The sequence below is a fragment of the Miniopterus schreibersii genome (assembly GCF_964146895.1).
Source record: "Miniopterus schreibersii genome assembly, chromosome: 5".
In the NCBI taxonomy this organism is placed as follows: Eukaryota; Metazoa; Chordata; class Mammalia; order Chiroptera; family Miniopteridae; genus Miniopterus; species Miniopterus schreibersii.
Window position 1 is genome coordinate 10,853,935 of NC_138106.1, and position 18,360 is coordinate 10,872,294.

Consider the following 18,360-nt stretch of genomic DNA (forward strand, 5'->3'; position numbering starts at 1 on the left):
CCTTACTCCCTCGTTTGAAGTTCTCCTGCAGGGGTAGGATTTGGGGCAGGATCTTTGCACCTCTATCCAGGTGAGGGGAGGCAGGAGGTGAGCGAGACTGTGCGCTGTTCCCAGCATTGCTGTGGTTATAGCCTGGGCAAGGGAAAAGGCAGCTTCCTTTTCAGCCTAAAATCACACATTTCCCTGTTAACCCCCCCCCGCCCCCCCAAATATTAGAATCAGAGTAAATCAAAAAGCAGCCATTTCCTTGGCAGGCAGCTCTAGTGGTTATGTAAAATCCTTTACCAAAAGCTTCAGATAAATCCTGCATTATGTTAGGGTTCCTTCCGTCATAGCAGTAAGCACAGTAAGGGGCTTAAATTAATAAAGGAGACGGTTTCACTGCACATTCAGCAGTGAACAAGGAATGATAATAAAATTATCATAACAGAAATAATACTTGAAGTGCTCGCTCTCGGGCACTCGTTTTTGTTTTAGTTTACGTGTGTGATTTTTTTATTTTTTTCTATCAAAAGGAAATCTCTCTTTCCAATAGTCACGAATAAAATTTATAAATCCAACTATTAAACTCCAAAAGAAATCCCTTTGATGGACTGTTTATGCCTCGACTTTTCACTCTACATAATTGGAGCAAATCAAAAACTGACTTGAGATTCAGATTTGCATTTTAACTCCCGTAATTTTTTTGGTAAAAGGACATTTAGCTTTTTGGAGCATGGTTTTCGCTGGCAAGTTAATCCAGTATAGTTATTATGGAATCGGGGGCATTCTTGATCTGGCCCATGCTGAAAAGGTTAAAAGAAAAACTGGGGGAGCTGCTAAGGAGTTGGGGGCCTGTGGGGCACAGAGCTGAAGATTAATGTTCGGATTTGCCTTTTCTGGTGCCTGTGTCATAAAAGTCCATCTCTGCAGTTGCATCCACTCCTGTAACGCGACAGTGACTAATGGGAGCGGCAGCAATTAGGAGAATCAGCTCCCTCTACTGAACTCGTTGATAAGATAATGCATATAATTAGTGCAATGAGTATTACAACATTACAGTATTTTCTTAAAGACACAGGAGGATGTCCAGACTTGCGTTTATTCCTGATTACCTCAGACTTGTATCATTAGCTAATTAGTGGTTTGCTTTTTATAGATAATGGTGAGCTAGCAGATTCTTTAGGAAGTGGAATGTTTATGAACAGCTGCTAATTCTGTTGCAAAATAGACCATGAGTAAAACCCGTAGAAACTTGCATGTTATATTGCCTCTGCAGACTGCTAGACTGTTAGTTTCCGCTATGGAAATCGGTCATTTTACTGCCTTGAGATTGAATGAAAACAATATTTAGGGAACTATTTTCATTAACTTATACAACAGATGTGATATATGTTTAGGAGTCATTAGGCTAAATGACCTGGCATGGGATCATCTCCTTATATAACACAATGATACAAGTTTGAGTTCACTCTTATAATTCCATTTAAGTCATTAAATTTGAAAAAGAATGACTTGCTTTTATAAACAATAGGAAGGAGTGTAGTACAATAAATTTACCATACTGAATAAATTTCTTCTTTACAGCGGTCTCTAAATTCTTATATGTAATCCAAATAAACAGCAACGTTTTTAGTTGGATTTCTGGAGACAACATAGTAAGAAAGCATGAGTTATTGTGACTATTAAAATTCTTGCATAGGACTTCCCTTTGAAATAACTCTCTTTTAAACACTATGCTTCTCAAGGTTAATTAGTTTCCTACTGAATTATTGTGGCTAAAGTGGGTAATAAGACTTCCTCTTTCTTCTACCTCCTGTGTGTTGATATCCCTCTAAGGCAGCAGTTTTCAACTTTTTTCGTCTCATGGCACACGTAAACTAATCACTAAAATTCTGCGACACACTGAAAAAATCTATTATGTTTTTTGCCAATCTGACAAAAAAAATAGGTATAATTTTGATTCATTTACACTGGATGGCTATTGTTGTGTTGGCTGTTGTCATTTTTTTATTTGGCAATCTAAGGGAAAAGAGGTCAGTGCCCCTGACTAAACAGTCAGGCATTGCATGTTTTAAAATTCTGAGGGGCACCAGTGTGCCGCAGCACACCTGTTAAAAATTGCTGCTCTGAGGAAATTAGGACATCTGTGGGCCTGGAGAGCACCTAAGGTGCAGTTGTCATGCATCAGGTCTCCCAGTTTAAACCCGCTGTGACTGGGAAAATGCTGACCTCCTTTTGCAATCGTGATTCATGCCTTCACAGCTTTAGATAGAGCCAAGCTACTGTCCCACCTCCCAGCGAGTGTTCCACTTGCTAAAGGGTTTCAGACCCCCCTTGGCTTCTGCTTTGCCTTTCTGGGGACATGTGGGGGGAGGGTGAGTAGACTTGCTAGACTTGGGGAAGCCACACAGTGCACATTATTTTATAGATTACAAATGTCATTCTTGGTAAGTAGAATGTGTGCTTTCTTTTTTCAAGCATGCCCCCAAAAAGCGGAGTGACCAGCAACGCCAAGTGACAGCATGAGATATGCTGAATATACTAAAACTGTTCATACACCTCATCAAAATGTCTTGTGCAGTTACAATCCGTTTTCTTGATTTGTTTTCAAGGTGTTCTTTGCGGAAGATGTGGGTTCCAACAAAGGCGCAATCATTGGACTCATGGTGGGCGGTGTTGTCATAGCAACAGTGATTGTCATCACCTTGGTGATGCTGAAGAAGAAACAGTACACGTCCATCCATCATGGTGTGGTGGAGGTAGGTAAACGTGGCTGCATGTTTGCAAGTGGGAGATAAAGACTGCGAGGGGATGTTCTTGCTTGGCGTTAGACTAAGGATCATCCAGGTATCTCTCTCTGAAAAAATCCTTATTCCTGTATAGAGCTCTCAAGTTGCAGCTGTTTTCTTGCTTTGGTTTTTAATCATTTCAACATAAGCACTGTGATCAGGGCATTGGGGTTGTGCACTGCCACATCAGCTTCTTACCATTTGTATTGAAATATCAAACTATTAATGATAACGCCTGGCTTTAAAAATTGTGATTACCCTCCAGCATTTAAAAGAAAGGAAAAAAGGCAATGGAAGGCTGCTTTAAAAAAAAAAATCTAAACACAGTTATTCCCAGATGTTTTGTGTGTTTCTTAAATAGTCTGACCTCTAACTAAAACCAGGTAATAGTAAACAATAATTTTCAGTAAAGAGTCTTACCTTTAAAGTTTTGCAGAAAATCATATCATGCCAAACAGCTGAGCAGAACACACACGGTTATTCAAGATGTTCAGCCTGTGACCCTGCACTTTCCCCTGAAACATCCTCATTTTGAGCCATTAGTGCAGTTAGTTGGACAGGAGGCGGAGAGAAGGCCCACCAGTGGCAGCCACGGCTGCTGCAGTTATGTCCTTGAGACTGTTTCTCCCCGGAGGCCAGCCGGTGATTGACATGACTGTGCACAGCACAGAAGTCATGGGTCACACCAACAAAATAGGCTGAGCTGCAAGATTCAAATAGGATTTCTTAAACCCATGATACAAAACATTGAGAAATAAAACTTACAAATAAGTCTCTTTTATGCTTTTAAAATATAATGGGGGAAGGGGGCTCGTGGAATATAGAATTTCTTAGAAAACAACTGGAGGGATACAGTTCAGCCCATAACAGAGCTCAGTGATGCTGGGCAGAGAAGGAAGGCCTCTCGCAAGGCTGCCTGCCTGCTGGGGTTGTGCCCGGGACTTACCAGCTACTTATTTGAGAGGACACATCCCCAGGCACTACCCCAGAGCCAGGGAAACAGACTTTCCAGATAGGAGGCTGGGAATGCAGGTGTTGGAAATTTTTCTGACTGAGTCAGACATGCAAGGATCATCTAAGTATTTCATCTTTGAAAAGAATCCATTGGTAACTAGTTATAGTCATGCTTTTTAAGGCTGTAAGAAGACTTCAAAGGCATAACCATCGCTACCTAAGTTAATGCTGCTTTTGGTCACCAAGAAATGCCTCCTTGGATTTGAAATATCAGAGAAATTGATACTTCAACACAGATGCTGAACAAAAGGAAAGAATTTTAAGCCAAGAGGCATCTTAACAGAACAGAATTATAGGGAGGGCAGTTATTCAGCTCTTCTTTTGCTATTCATTTTACTAGCTCCTTGAGAACAACTAGAAAGCTCTCCAGAGTGAGGGCCCTGCCTCATTTTGTATTTCGGAAGAAACACTTTGTCAAGCCCCATGTTGAGCCGTGTAAATCAGTGTTGGACCCGAACTTCACCCAACGTGCTGTTTGCCATCCCTGTGCTTAAGAAGGTTACAGTCTAGCGGGGTGGTCGAACTTGGACAGGAAGAGCTGCAGCCCAGCCCAGCGCCTGGGCTGACTCCCCGGGCCCAGGTGAGACCGTGCGCTGTGGGTTCAGAGCACCATTTCTCTAAGAGCACGCCGGAGTCCACACTCGATGGAAGCGACCCTCCTACAAGTGTTCTCTGCCTTTCTCAGCAGGCCCACACTCGAGAGCCCGAAACAAGTTCATTTCCAGCTCTGATTAGCCTGCTTCGTTCATGAGTAACCCTACTTCATTAAGAGCAAAAATGAATAAATGAACATGTCCAGTTGGGCTGGGTGAAGTCTGTCTGGACCGAGTACAGTTGTACTTCACACAATCCATGCACGAAGAAGAAATTGTGATGAAGGCTTTGGTCTCCAGGAAATCTGACAGTTAGTCCGACAGAAGAAGATGGAAATGTGCAAATGAAAACGAGCCTGGTATTTTTATTAATAGAGTTGTTACCAGCTGGAAATGAGCAGTTGCTAGTTTTTGTTTTTTAAAAACAGGCAATAAACATTGATTTAATGATTTGCTCAGCCATAAGGCCAGAGATTCATGCTGTGAGCCATTAACCACAGTTCCCCAAGGAGATGACACTGCTTTATTTTTGCCTCAAGTGGTGACACGATGGCCCTCTGTGACACTGTTTCCCCAGCGTGCCACCCTCTGGTGGCTCCAGAGCCCAGCTCCAGCTGAATTACCCATTGTCAGGTCCTGCAAAGCCCACTGACCCCAGTTCTGTTTAATAGCAGATAGGACTTTCCTACACCGATGTCAGTTGACAGTGGATACGTGGAAATATATACTGTAGCTCTTTCCACTCCTCCTCCTAAGTGGAGACCTCGCCTTTAATGGGGGTTGCGGAGTAGGGTACACAGATGTTGTTCAAGGGTATAAACTTGTAATGAGTAGTAAAAAAAGCCCTAGATCTAATGCACAGTATAGTGAATATAGACAATATTGTAATCATCAAATTTGCAAAGAGACTAGAACTTAATTATTCCAACCACTGAAAAGAAAATTCTCTAATGTGGTAGAGACACTAATTATCACCACAATGGCAATCCTATTTCAGTGTATAAATGTATCAAATTAGCATGTGCACCTTAAATTTACATAATGTCATATGTCAAATATATTTCCATTTTTAAAAATTAGGGGAGAGAGGCCCACAAATTCTTCATTATAGGGTGGAAAATATGTTTCTTTCACAGATCTGATAACTGGAAACATCAGCAGTCTCCCCACACCCCCAGTCATCTCATTAATGATCTAAACGGGAGGAGAGCAGCTGCTTTAGCGTTTCATGGAGTTGTGGTGTATGACTTTTTTTTTATGAATGTGCCATCATACTGGTTGGTGACATTATAACAATACTATGTCCTTAGGGACCCTTTTTCCTGGCAAGAAGTTGACCCCAGGATGGCGATACTTAATGACCACCCACGTGGTGTAGAGCAGTTGGACAGAATAGCTAGGTGCATGGGAAGCAAAGGTAAGAGAAGCAAGGGCAGGCTCAGAATCCGCACCTTCTCGAAGCCAGCGGAAAACATCCAAAATGATTTCGAAAGACATTCACAGGTTCGTGAGCCTGCCTGAAGAATCACTCCGTGTGGGCGTTAAACATAACTGGACCACTTATCAAGAGACGGGATTATAATTAAGAAAAGGAACTTGTGCGCATTTGAGGAGAAAATCCGCACCGGGAGGTCACTGGGAGGAATGAACAGAGGCTTGGAAACTTGGTTGTTTTCTCCTTTGCTTTCCTTTCCTGCCCACGTCACTGGCTCCTTTATTACGTACATTTTAGTTGATCTCACCCTGGTCTCCTAATCCCCCTGGTTGACCTGAAATGGAAAATTGCACGGGTTGGGATTCTGATGTTTGCTCTAACTTGGTGCCCCCATTAGAGGGGCGGCCATCAACACACACCCTGCTGGTGGCTATCCAGGATAAAATTAAAACGTGGTGCTTGCTGGCCTAAGGGACCTACGCTAGAGACCATGTGATGCCGGAGAACTAGAAACGGGGGACCCAAACAAAATTTTGTCTCTACAAATGATGGTTGAGCTGTAAATTCCCCTGGATATAGTGAAGGGACAAGTGGCTCCAAAAAGTCAAGTTCAGAGAGAAAGCTGTAGGAAGAGTGCTCAGAAGTCCTACCCGAGGCTGTGCCAGGACAAGGCCGATCGGGCTGTTTGGGCTCAGCCCTCCACAGTGCGGAGCCAGTTGAAGCCAAGCTGGGGTGCAGTCAGGGGGCCCCAGGGCCTCCTAAAGACTGCACACCACACAGAGCCAAGCAAAGACCTCAGGTGTTACTGCTGCCACCTGACCCAGAAAGTCGGAGAGGGAGCAGTCAGAGATGTGTGCTTGCGTGTTTCCGTCTCTCGAGCTGTCCCTGCCCGGCGGGCAGATGGGGGTTCCATCCCCACCGTCATTGTTCTGTCGCTCCTTCCAGAACAAGCACCACTGGCTCCAACCTCCCCAGCTCCGCTTTAAGGGACGTAACGTGACGGTCTCGTGCAGAAGCCCTGTCTGCTCGGGGTCGCAGCGGGCTGGCCCGCACGGTGCCGCTTAACCACGAGTGACAGGTCGCTGAGCCCTGCTGGAGAGGAAGGCTCTCCTCGCCCCATGCTCCTACTCTAAGGGTAGGTTTATCCGTGGGCATGAGGACTCAGTGTTTCACTTTTTGCTTTCAAGGCGTTGGGGATAAAAAAGCCAGAATCCACAACTCCTTGGGTGCCATTCTGTAAGGATCATCCTTTCTCCTGGAGCTCCAAGCCTCTGAGGCCTGAGGGCCGAGCCGCCCTCCCCAGCGGCCAAGGGTAGAGGGTTAGCAGGTAGAAAAGAGGCCCTGAGAAGACAGGAAAGTTAGGTGCCTGGACGGCACAGCAGCTCCGAGCCTCGCATTCCTGGCAGGGTCTAACGCATTTCGTTCTGGACTTTGAAGGGGAATGAACTATTACATTGCCAGGTGTCCCTCTGCTCTCGATGAATGCAGACGCCCGTGGACAGCCAGTGTGAGGGCTGAGGTGGCTCCTGAAGGGCTTGCAGCTGTAATATTTCAGCAGTCCCGCAGCATTATGCTTTTCTCTACGCTTGGAAACAGCTCTGTGCTTGATCCCCACAGCAAGGTGTGTTTTTTTTAACCTCAACATTCTTTGAAATCTGGTAAGAGGTGGCACAGAGCAAAGAGATGCCCAGGTTTGAATAGCATGCTGTCGCGGGTGGGAAGACGTCTGTGATTGTTCCCATAAGGACAGGGACGCCAAGCGGTCATTTGAACAATGTCCTCTAAGTGAGTGGCCATGGGGAAGCCAGAGGATATTGACAGACCTTTTTTTTTTTTTAGTTTTCTTAGGCATAATTGACATACAATGTATTGGTTTTAGGTATACGTCGTGATGATTTGATCCATGTATATATTGCAAAATGATCACCACAATAAGTTCAGTCAACACCCATCGCCTCATATAGTTACAAGCTTTTCTTACGATGAGAACAGAACGTTTAAGACCTACTCTCTTAGCAGCTGTCAAATATGCAATGTGGTGTTGTTAATATCAGTCACCATGCTGCACGTTACACCCCCGACTCACTGAGCACCCTCCACCCATTTCACCCGCTCCCAACCTCCTGTCTCTGGCAGCCACCGAACTGTTCTCTGCCTCTGGGTTTGGGGTTTTTTAGACACCACATATAATTGATATCATGCAGTTTCTGTCTTTCTCTGTCTGACTTATTTCACTTAGCATAATGCCCTCAAGGTCCATCCTTGCTGTTGCAAATGGCAGGCTTTCCTTCCCTTTCGTGGTGGAATGTGTGTGTGTGTATGTGCGCACGCGTGCCTCGTTTCCATTACCCATTCATCCGTCGGTGGGCACTTGGGTTGTTTTCATGCCTTGGCTCTTATCAGTAACGCTGCATGAGCATGGAGGTGCAGATATCTTTTTGACATTGTGGATTCATTTCCTTCGGATAAATACCCAGAAGTGGAGCTGCTGGATCCTGTGGTAGTCCTGTTTTTAGTTTGCTGAGGAACCACCATACTGTTTTCCATAGTGGCTGCACCAGGCTTTTAGTCTGAATAATTCATTAGACCGGGTGGTCTCGCCACAGTGTCATATCAGGCTCCACCCCTAGGACGTGGTGTCAGCGCCAGCTCGAGCCCTCTGCTGTTTCTCCCTCGTGGGGTGGCAGTGAGCCATGCCCTGCCGGGTCAGAGGTAAGGATCGGAATGTAGCTTTGAACCACTCCGCCGTGGGGAACGGGCCTGCAGGATTCCCCCGGAAATTATGTGGGGAGCCCAGTTTCACTGTGCGCAGAACAGAAAGCTCCCTTGGAAGGAAAACCATCTTCACACGACAGCCCAGGTTTTCTTTGGAAAACATGCGTCTTCTTCGTCCTGATTAAATTTGTGTTATTTCATCTTCCAGTGGTTTCACAGAAGAGAAATTTTTAAAAGAGTAACAAAAGTAAGCTTTTACTCATTCAGCAGACGGTCACGTCCTCCCTCCCTCCCGTGCACTGTGAGAGGTACCCCAGATACACTGGACACCTGAGCAGCCACTCCCCGCAGTACAGGGATGAGCACACCTTGCCCGGTGCAGAGAGGACACCCTCTGCTTCCACACAGCTCTGTCCTAGCAGTGACACTGGGGGGGTGGGGGCTTGAGGGGACGGACAGGACAGGTTTACAGCTGCCGGCCTAATCTTAGAGATAAAGCACCGTTTCCACAGAGGATCTATTTCTAGACCTCAAGCTGGACACACTTCTATAGTATCTCAGTGCTCACTTAAAAAAAAAAAAAGATAATCTGTAATCTAGAACGGCACGTCCTTGCTGTATTTTCTGTGCCAAATAAGAATCCCTTTGTTATTTTAATTGAAAGGTTCTTAGACGTCTCTTCAACGCGTTCACTTTGGTTAAAATGGGGACAAATGAAACTTGGGATGGTGCACAGTCCAGATTTGAGTGTTTCCCGGTATACTTTGCTGAATTTCTCTTGGGCGTTTTTCTAAATGGCCACACACTTTCAAGTAAAGCAGTCGCCCATCGTGGTTTTCTTGTCTTTTCTTGAGCCAACAGGGAAGGAAAAAAAAAAAAAAAGTGTATTTTCCATCCTTAGATGCATCCAGTTGCCGTTGAGCTGCGGGGGGGGGGGGGGGAGGCAATGAGCGCGTCAGGGTTTGAAGCGCCACCTGGTGGCGAGATGGAGCATCTGCCTAAGTGGTGGGCCCTGGGCTCGCTTCCAGATGTTCACGTCGAGAAAACAGCGGGTGTTGTGCATCTTGGCCAACCTTGCCTCCCTTCTGCTCCTCCGTGCGCAGCCTTGGAAGGCTGATGTTTCTTTTTCACGCGTCTCCCCCGTGCTTGCCCTCCAGGTGGACGCCGCCGTGACCCCCGAGGAGCGCCACCTCTCCAAGATGCAGCAGAACGGCTATGAAAACCCAACTTACAAGTTCTTTGAGCAGATGCAGAACTAGACCAGCGCCGCAGCAGCCTCTGAAGTTGGACAGCAGAAACCATTGCTTCACGACCCATCGGTGTCCATTTATAGGAGATGGTGGAAAGGAACCGACCCTTCTGTTTTATTATTTACTCATTAGCGCCTTTTGACAGCTGTGCTGTAACACAAGTAGATGCCTGAACTTGAATTAATCCACAGATCAGTAATGTATTCTCTCTCTCTTTACATTTTGGTCTCTCCGCTGCGTTATTAATGGGTTTTGTGTACTGTAAAGAATTTAGCTGTATCCAACTAATGCATGATTAGATTCTCTGCTGATTATTTATCACGTAGCCCCTTAGCCAGGTGTATATTATTCTTGTGGTTTGTGACCCAGTTAAGTCCTACTTGAAATATGCTTTAAGAATCGATGGGGGATGCTTCATGTGAACGTGGGAGTGTAGCTGCTTCTCTTGCCTAAGTATTCTTTTCCTGATCACTATGCATTTTAAAGTTAAACATTTTTTAAGTATTCCAGATGATTTTGAGAATTCCCCCCCCCCATGGTTGCATTTTACTGTACAGATTGCTGCTTCTGCTATATTTGTGATATAGGAATTACGAGGATACACATTTATTCCTTTGTGCCTGTTTTATGTGCACACATTAGGCATTCAGAACTGAAATTTCTTTGGTCCATGTATCTTTGGATCTTTGATAAAGAAAAGAATCCCTGTTCCTTGTAAGCACTTTTATTGGTGGGGGGGTGGGGGGGAGGGAGTCCTCTGCTGGTCTCAAATTACCAAGAATTCTCCCCAAAATTTTTCTTGCAGGATGATTGTACAGTCATTGCTTATGACCATGATAGCTTTCTACACTGTATTACATAAATAAATTAAATAAAATAACCCTGGGCAAGAGTTTTCTTTGGAGAATGACGATGGACATTCAATATTCATAGTAATTTTAGGTGGAGAAAGAGGGAGATTTAGTTTTCTTTAACCTGTCTAAGACATTTTACCTGTGATACCAAAAGACGAAAGGGGAAGGGGCAAAATCAGGGAATGGGGACGGCATGCCTGGACGATCCCTTCTTTAAGATCTGTCTTCAATTTGTATAAAATGGTGTTTTCATGTAAATAAACACATTCTTGGAGGAGCGCCATTGTGCTGGTGTGAGTGATTCCATGGTAACAGCTTTTTTACTATTTAGTCACCTGAAGACAGGTAAGAACCTAATGTCCTCTAATCCTGAGCATCCCACCGATTGTGTCTCAGTTGTAAGTCTGAGATGGAAACTTTGGGGCCTATGTGCAACCCCTAGTGCTAGTCAGGCACCTCATGGACCTAACTCAGTTTTCATTTGGCCTAAAGCATTTTGCTGCCATATCTTGGTCCTCAAGGCTTGTCTGTGTCCTAGTCTGTTCAGGCTGCTGTAACAAAATCCCATTTCATGAATGTTTATGTAATTTTAACAGACTGGGTAGCTACTAAACAACATAAATTTAGTTTTCACAGTTCTGGAGACCAGAAGTGCGAGGCCAGGGTGCCAGCATGGTCAGGTAGGGCTCCTACAGGTCGCCGGCTTCTCCCTGTACCCACGGTGCAGCGGGGGGAAGGGACCTCTCTGGAGCTTCTCTTACAATCACCAGTCCCGTTCTTGAGTATTCCACCCCCGTGACCTAATCCCCTCCTAACGCCGTCACATTGGGCATGAGGATCTTAACATAGGAATCTGGGGTCACACAAACATTCAGACAGACCATAACAGTCCCAAATAAGACAGGAAGAGAAGAGTTCCAGGGAAATAAAAATTAAGACCAGCTGATAGCCAGTTTTCTAGAAAAATGGGATTTCTGAACCCTGGCACTATTGACATAGTTTGTAGGGAATCATTTATTTGGGGAGGGGGGGACTTGTCCTGTGCATTGTAGGATGTTTAGCAGCATCTCTCCTCTACCCATTAGATGCCACTAACACCTGGGTATGACAATCAAAACTGTCTCCAGACATTGCCAGCTGTCCGACGCCCCTTGGGGGGGCAAATTCACCCCCAGTTGAGACCACGCTGTTCTACATCATTTTAAAACAGTCATACGTACATGATTTTTCATCGGGGAAGCCTATCCAACCGCTACCCGAAGGTCTACTAACACGCCGCCTGGTGTTTTGCAGTGTTGGGCCTGGTACCAGGTGAACAGAAGGATCAGCCCCAGCACATTTTAGCTTTAGGTTGTGACCTTTTAAACTATAGCACTAAGCACAGAAAATTGAACAAAATCGTTTCATCATGTTGCATGATAGACAGGCTCAATTAAAATGCATCTGAGCATATCCCATCTCCATGAGAACACAATCGTCCTCTCCCTCACCCCCAAGGGCAATTAGACATGACTGCTCTGCGAGGATGTGTGACGCATGACAGTTCACGTGCATCAGCCGCAGCTCCATCTCGCCTAGCCCAAGAGAGGTAGCTAATGGTAAAATTAGCCCTGACAAAACTATTTTTCCAATGACTAATGAAATGAAATCCAACTTTTCCAAACATAGGATTTTTTCCCAGGCCAGCTTTCAATCCCAGAAACTGCAAGCATTAGCTTTAATCATTAATGAAAAAATTTTAAAGCACATATATATTAGAATTATGAAAAGAAAAGGTAATGCCCTTATAATCTTGGTTCTCAATTGAGGTATAGGGAAAGGATCCTCTAGATGGCCCGGGGGTTTATCAAGTGGTAATTTTCACGAAACCAGTGTATTAGCAAATAGAATTATAGTAGTAGTTGCCCAGGTCAAAGACCATTGAGATTTGGGGGTAGTTTGGCCTGGTCAACCTGGTGGGTGAGGGATGGCATCTGAATACAGTTTAAATGTGTATTTATCTTATTACGAGTAAAGTTGGATACTCATATATTATTCAAGGGCCATTTTATACCTGTGTGAATTTTCTGTTCATGTCTTTAGCTCTGGGCTTGAAGTCTGCTTTGCCTTTGGGATAGCAAACCCTACTGTCTACCGTTTCCATTTGCCCGATAAAGCTTTTTCCACCCTTTATGCTCAGCTTTGCGTTTTAAGTGCGTATCTGTCCTGTACAAGCACAGAGTTGGGTTTTCGTTCTATGAGCCAATTTGAAAATCTTTTAACAGGCAGGTTCGGCCCATTCCATTTTATGATATGACTGCTACGGGTGCTGTCCACTCTGTCATATCTGATGTAATTACTGTGTGCATTACATTTACTGTGTCTCTACGGGAGAAGGGCTCTTGGTGTGCAGTTGCGTGTGTGTGTTATGGGAAACTTTGTCTTTTCATTCTAGTGGTTACTTTCGTACCAATGCTTTCTGTAGTGTTCTTAATCTTGTTTTTCTTAACCTTTTTCTGTCTTGTCTAAATGATATTCTTTGTCTCCTACCTCCCACCTACACAGCAGTCAGTGTTCTTACTGTACCTTCCCCCTTTTCTCTCTCCTCTCCCATATTTTCAGTAGCATTTGCTCTACATGAATGCTTCCTTTTTTTTCCCCAACAAGAACCCACCCTATTAGTCTCAGCTCTAGAGTCCAGTAAGTGAGATGAAATTCCCGGTCGGTCCTTTGCTCCCAGACATCTTTTGGTTGCATGAAGCTCGCCCTCTGGTAAATTCCCCCACAACAGCCCGTGTGATCAGTCTTCCTGCAGTTCTGGCCAATTCAAGACTGATTTTCTATCACTTGCAACTTGATGGGCAGCTTGTTTTTCCTTAAGTTTCTTGAAAATGCTGCTCCATGCTGTTTCCTCGCCTCGTATGTTATTTTCGAGAACTCAAACCAATCTAATTCTCTTTCCTTCCTAAGTTTTTTCATTTTTAGCCTGGAGGATCTGATAATATGTTTTCTGTATCTTTAAAGTCTGATCATTTTACAAAGCTATGTCTCAGAGTTGATTATTTGCGATCAATTTTCTTAAGTACTCCCCCTTCCCAGGCCCTTTCAATGTGCAGGGTCAGTTCATTTTGTCTGGAACTTTCTCTTGGATTAGAGTTTTATATTCTGTTCCATTATTGTTTTTTTTTCTTCGGAAACAGCAGTAATACGAACTTCCAGCCTCCTTTCCCTCGTTTCCATTTCAATCTCCTCTCTGATCCTGTTTATTTTCTTTGTTCATTTTCATTCTCTGGGCTGTTTCCCTTCTCTTATTCAATACCATTTATTAAGGTTTTATTTGAACCCTTTGGGCACCTTACAATCTCTTCTGTACCACTGATTCGGTTGGTTATGTGATTTTCTTCTGTCTCTCTCCTGAGTTCCATTAGTTCATTTCGTTTCTTCCTGTGTTTCCCCTTCCCCCCCCCCCACCCCCTGACTTGATTTCTTTACTTAGTTTTTGTATTTCTGACTCAGGGTATTTTCCATATCCCCAAATGCATGTTGGAGAATTTTTCATTAACACTGAGTGTTAACAGTGTTCTTCAGTTTCACGGTGGTTGGGGGTGGGGGAGACCTGGCCAGCAGAGAATCTTTCACTCACAACTTGGGGCGTCTTGCTCGGTGGAAACGGTCCGTTATCTTCTGTTCCTGGTCATTAGTGGGCAGGGGGCCTCAGGAAGCACATTCTTTGGGTGCGTCCTGCTCTCTTCTGTCCAGCGTCCTTCATAGATGGGGGTGGAGGGGAAGAGTTGATGTGTCCTGTACCTGTTTTCAGGAAGATCCTTCATTTTGCTCTTTTTTTTTTTTTTCTCATTTTTTTCCTTCACTGCCCGTCTCCTAGGACACCCCTTCTCCACGGACCCTGCAGTCCCCCAGAAGCTGTGCGTCTCCAAGCTTGAACCTCTGGGCCTGCGCACTCCGGCCCCTCTCAGTAGCCTGGGCTCTGAACTACCGGGTCCCCCTCAGGGTCACTATTTTTGTATCTCTTGCTTCCCTTTCTCTTTTGAGGGTGGTTCTGTCTTGTTTTTCTTCAAGTCCCCTGCTCCCCTCCACTCGTTTTCCCCCGGATTTTCTGGCTCCTGGCCCCTGACTTTGGCACCCCTTGGCTTGTGGTGGCTGCAGCAGGCCGGCAGGGGGCACCCTGTTGGCATCTGTTTAGTTTTGTCTGTTTCCTGTACTTGGAGATCATTTGCAGGCTCACTGTCTCTTACTCTCGGCAATGCTGCAGAGGGAGATTTAACCACTGTTACCAGCAAGTCCCCACACTCTTGTGTTTTAAAAGCCACCCCTGGTGATTCTAATATGCAGCCAGGGTGAACAGCTGCTGGTTATATCACAATGTGCTTTTAATTCATTTTACATATACTGTTTCCAAAGCTTTTCGCTTCTCAGTAAATGACAACTCCAGTCTTCCAGTTGTTTAGGCCAAAAATCACAACCCACGGGCTATCCATTCGTCCTATTTCTCTATCTCCTTTAGGTCACTGATCAAATGTCATCATTTGATAGTGTTTTTCCTGACCATGCTGGTTAAAACCAAGCTCCCTCCCTGCACCCAGCATGTCCTACACCCCTTCTTTCCATCATTTTTCTCCTGAGCACCATCTCACTTTTATTTGCTTATTGCCCTCCCCTCACTACAACATAAGCTCCATAAAGGCAGGATTTTTTTGTCTGTCTTGGTCACGGATGAATCCTTAGTGTGAGAACACTGCCTCACACGTGATGATTGCTCAGTGAGTGTTTGCTGAAAAAGTGAATGAAAATGTGTTGTCATATTTTGGCAACAAGCACAGAAAAAATATCAAGGAGGAGATATGGGAGGAAGGAGAATGACTTATGCAAATACTATATAAAAACTAGAGAGAACCAAACTGTATATCTTGTTTTGTTTTCTCCAGAAACTAATAGTTTTAACTATTCTTCATAGTAAGGTGGCCAGGCCTAAATAAAACGTCTTTTCCTGTGTCCTGTTTCCTATGGGACTTTCTTCCACGCGGTTATGGGAAACGAGCTGGGAGCTCCAACAATAAGAACAGGGAAGCGATCATTTGATGAAAATTACACCGATTACTGAGGAGTTTCACTTCTGCTTAGGAATTAAGATAAAAGCTTTGGTGGATTTCACCATGAAATATAGATACTTAACAGGAGAGAGGAAAATGACAAGCTCAGAGCAATAGAAGTACCTGAGGAGTATTCACCCAAAGGCATGTACACTGGGGACTTTTTAATAAGCTTTGAGAATGGAGGGAGCAAAATTATCTACAAAGAAATGGGCCTAAGTGAAATGAGTTCCTGAAAGGACCCCCTGCCAATTTCAGTGTGTGTTTATAATCGGATGTCTGGTCTCTCCAGGATCATTTTAAGCTCAGGCTTAAAAGCCCTGTGTATATGGAAGGCAGATTCTTCTTCAAATAGAAAGACAGTCTAAAAACACTGTTGTTCATCTGGAAAATAATGCAATGATTAATAACTGATAATACAAGAATAAAGTCTGTGTTTTGCATACTCACAACTGTAACCCTACTTTTGCCCCACCCTGTATTCCTTTTATGTAGGTACCACTTCTTTTCTATACATTTTTCTATTGATAAACACTTAGGTTGCCTCCATATCTTATCTTTTGTAAATAATGCTGCAATGAACAAAGTGCATATGTAAGATCAAAAAAATTGAAGGTAAAGGGACATTAGAGATCATGTAGATGGACTCCTTTCTTTTAGTGAACAGGAAACTAAAACCCAACGACACGGGGTGACTTTCCTGCAGCTCACAGTGCATACGAGCAGGACTCCGCTCATCTCTTCACTCCTCACCACCAGCTCTCACAGACACCCACTTCTTTCTTCCCCCAGACTCCAGATTAGGGCTCAGAAATAATTCTTACCTGCTGTGTGTTTGTCTCCTGTGAGTCTCTTTTACTACTCGCACAGAACACCTTCCTTCTCATACTTCAACCACTAAATGTGGGGGGGGTTTTCCGCACTCCAAGCACCTCTCTGCGACACCAGCTGGGTATCCTACAGTTTCACTCAATCCTGACACTTTCTTGGAGATGGCATCCTATCCCACAGGTTAAGGGCTCAGTTTCATAAGACTATTCCCCACCCCACACACATGCGCACACTCTTCAGATGCCAGTGCCGAGCCCAGATTATCACCATGCTTCTGACTGACCAGCCATAGATAGGAGGTTCCAATGACCCCCTCCATGGGTTCGAATAACTCACTAGGGCCACTGGCAGAGCTCAGGGAAACACTCACGTCTTTCAGTTCATTAAAGGGTACAATAAAGGACACAGGTGAACAGCCAGATGAAGAGATACACAGGGCGAGGTCTGGGTGGGTCCTGAGTGCAGGAGCTTCTGTCCCCGTGGAGTTGGGGTGCATCACGCCCTGGTGTTGATGTGTTCCCCCACCTGAAAGCTCTTCAAAACCCATACTATTGGGATTTGATGGGGGGCTCCTCATGTCGTCAGGATCAAATACTAACCCAACTTCAGCCCCTCTCCCCTCTCTGGAGAAGGGGAGGCCTGGCGGGGGAGTGGGGTGAAAATTCCAAGCTTCTAATCAAGTCTTTCTAGTGACCAGCTCCCATTCCAGAGCCATCCAGGAGCCCACCCAGAGTAACCTCAACAGAACAAAAGGTGGTCCTAGTGTTCTTACTTATCACTTAGCACATTTATAAGGGTTTCAGGAGCTCTATGCCAGGAACCAGGGTCAGAGATCAATACTTATTTATCTCACAGCTGGTAATACTGTCCCTTAAAAGGAAGTCTTGGTTCCATCAGAACTCCGCCCTGTCTCCTCCACGTAGTTCCCAGCTGCTGCTGCTCAAACCGCCCAGTGGTTTGTGCAGAGTGTCCCCACCCAGTGGGGTCCAGGGAACTTTTCCAATAGCATTTAAGGGAATCTTGCCAGGAGAGACAGCCCATGTGGGAGAGGGAGCCAAAAAGTGCCATTGGGTTTTTCTCCCAGGTACCCTGTGGGATAAGGTGTGTGCTGCTTTCCGCAGCGGTTAACATTGGACAGCAGGGCCAAATTCCTCTTAAATGCCATAGCCAAGCTGTGTCAATACATTTTGTGTTGCTTCCAAATTATGTGAGAAAAAGACAAACTTCAAGGTGCTCATAAGGTAAAATAGAAAGTTACCCCTCAATAGGCCACACAGACAGGGGACCGGAATAATTATCTCCATGCTACGAAGTTCCCCACACCATCCCCAACAGAGGTAGCTACGTAAATGCGATGTTGTTGAGTCAAGAGACCGCACTTAGGTTCCCAGTTTTCGCTGCAATGAATAGCAGGGCATGAAATCGGCGAAAGGGCCGTGGAGACCAGCTTGGGACTCAAAACTGCCAATGAAAATTCACTAGAAGGAATTTTAAAAAAAAAAAACAATTGTATCGTCTAAAAGGCAAAAACTCAGAAACAAACAGGAAAGAAGACACATACGATGGTGGCACCCTCCCCTCTTTTTCCCAGAAGAAGATTAAAGGAAGAATTGTGTTGCTTCAGTTAAAAGGAAGCTGCAGGTGCCCCTGGGTCTCGGCTGCCGGGCAGAAGGACACTTAGGTTGCCCCTGCACTGCTGGGAGGCGCTTACATTCTGAGGTTTGCCTTTCATATGTCAAGACTGGAAGGGGGCGTTTTTAAGACTGGAAGGGGGCGTTTTTCAGCAGTTTTCCAGGAGGATGGAAGCAAA

The 18,360-nt window shown here is 44.9% G+C and overlaps 1 protein-coding gene across 8 annotated transcripts in view; it reads left to right on the forward strand.

Annotated features, from left to right (window-relative positions):
* The window catches only part of APP (amyloid beta precursor protein), a 192,032-nt gene extending 181,121 nt beyond the window's left edge, over positions 1–10,911 (forward strand). For all 8 annotated transcript variants that reach the window (XM_081137584.1, XM_081137585.1, XM_081137586.1 and 5 more), the window contains 2 exons: positions 2,595–2,741; positions 9,686–10,911. In XM_081137584.1, coding sequence (XP_080993710.1) covers positions 2,595–2,741; positions 9,686–9,787 — 249 coding nt within the window. In that variant the 3' untranslated portion in view covers positions 9,788–10,911. The remainder of the gene's footprint in view (positions 1–2,594; positions 2,742–9,685) is intronic.
* The last annotated feature ends 7,449 nt before the right edge of the window (positions 10,912–18,360 follow it).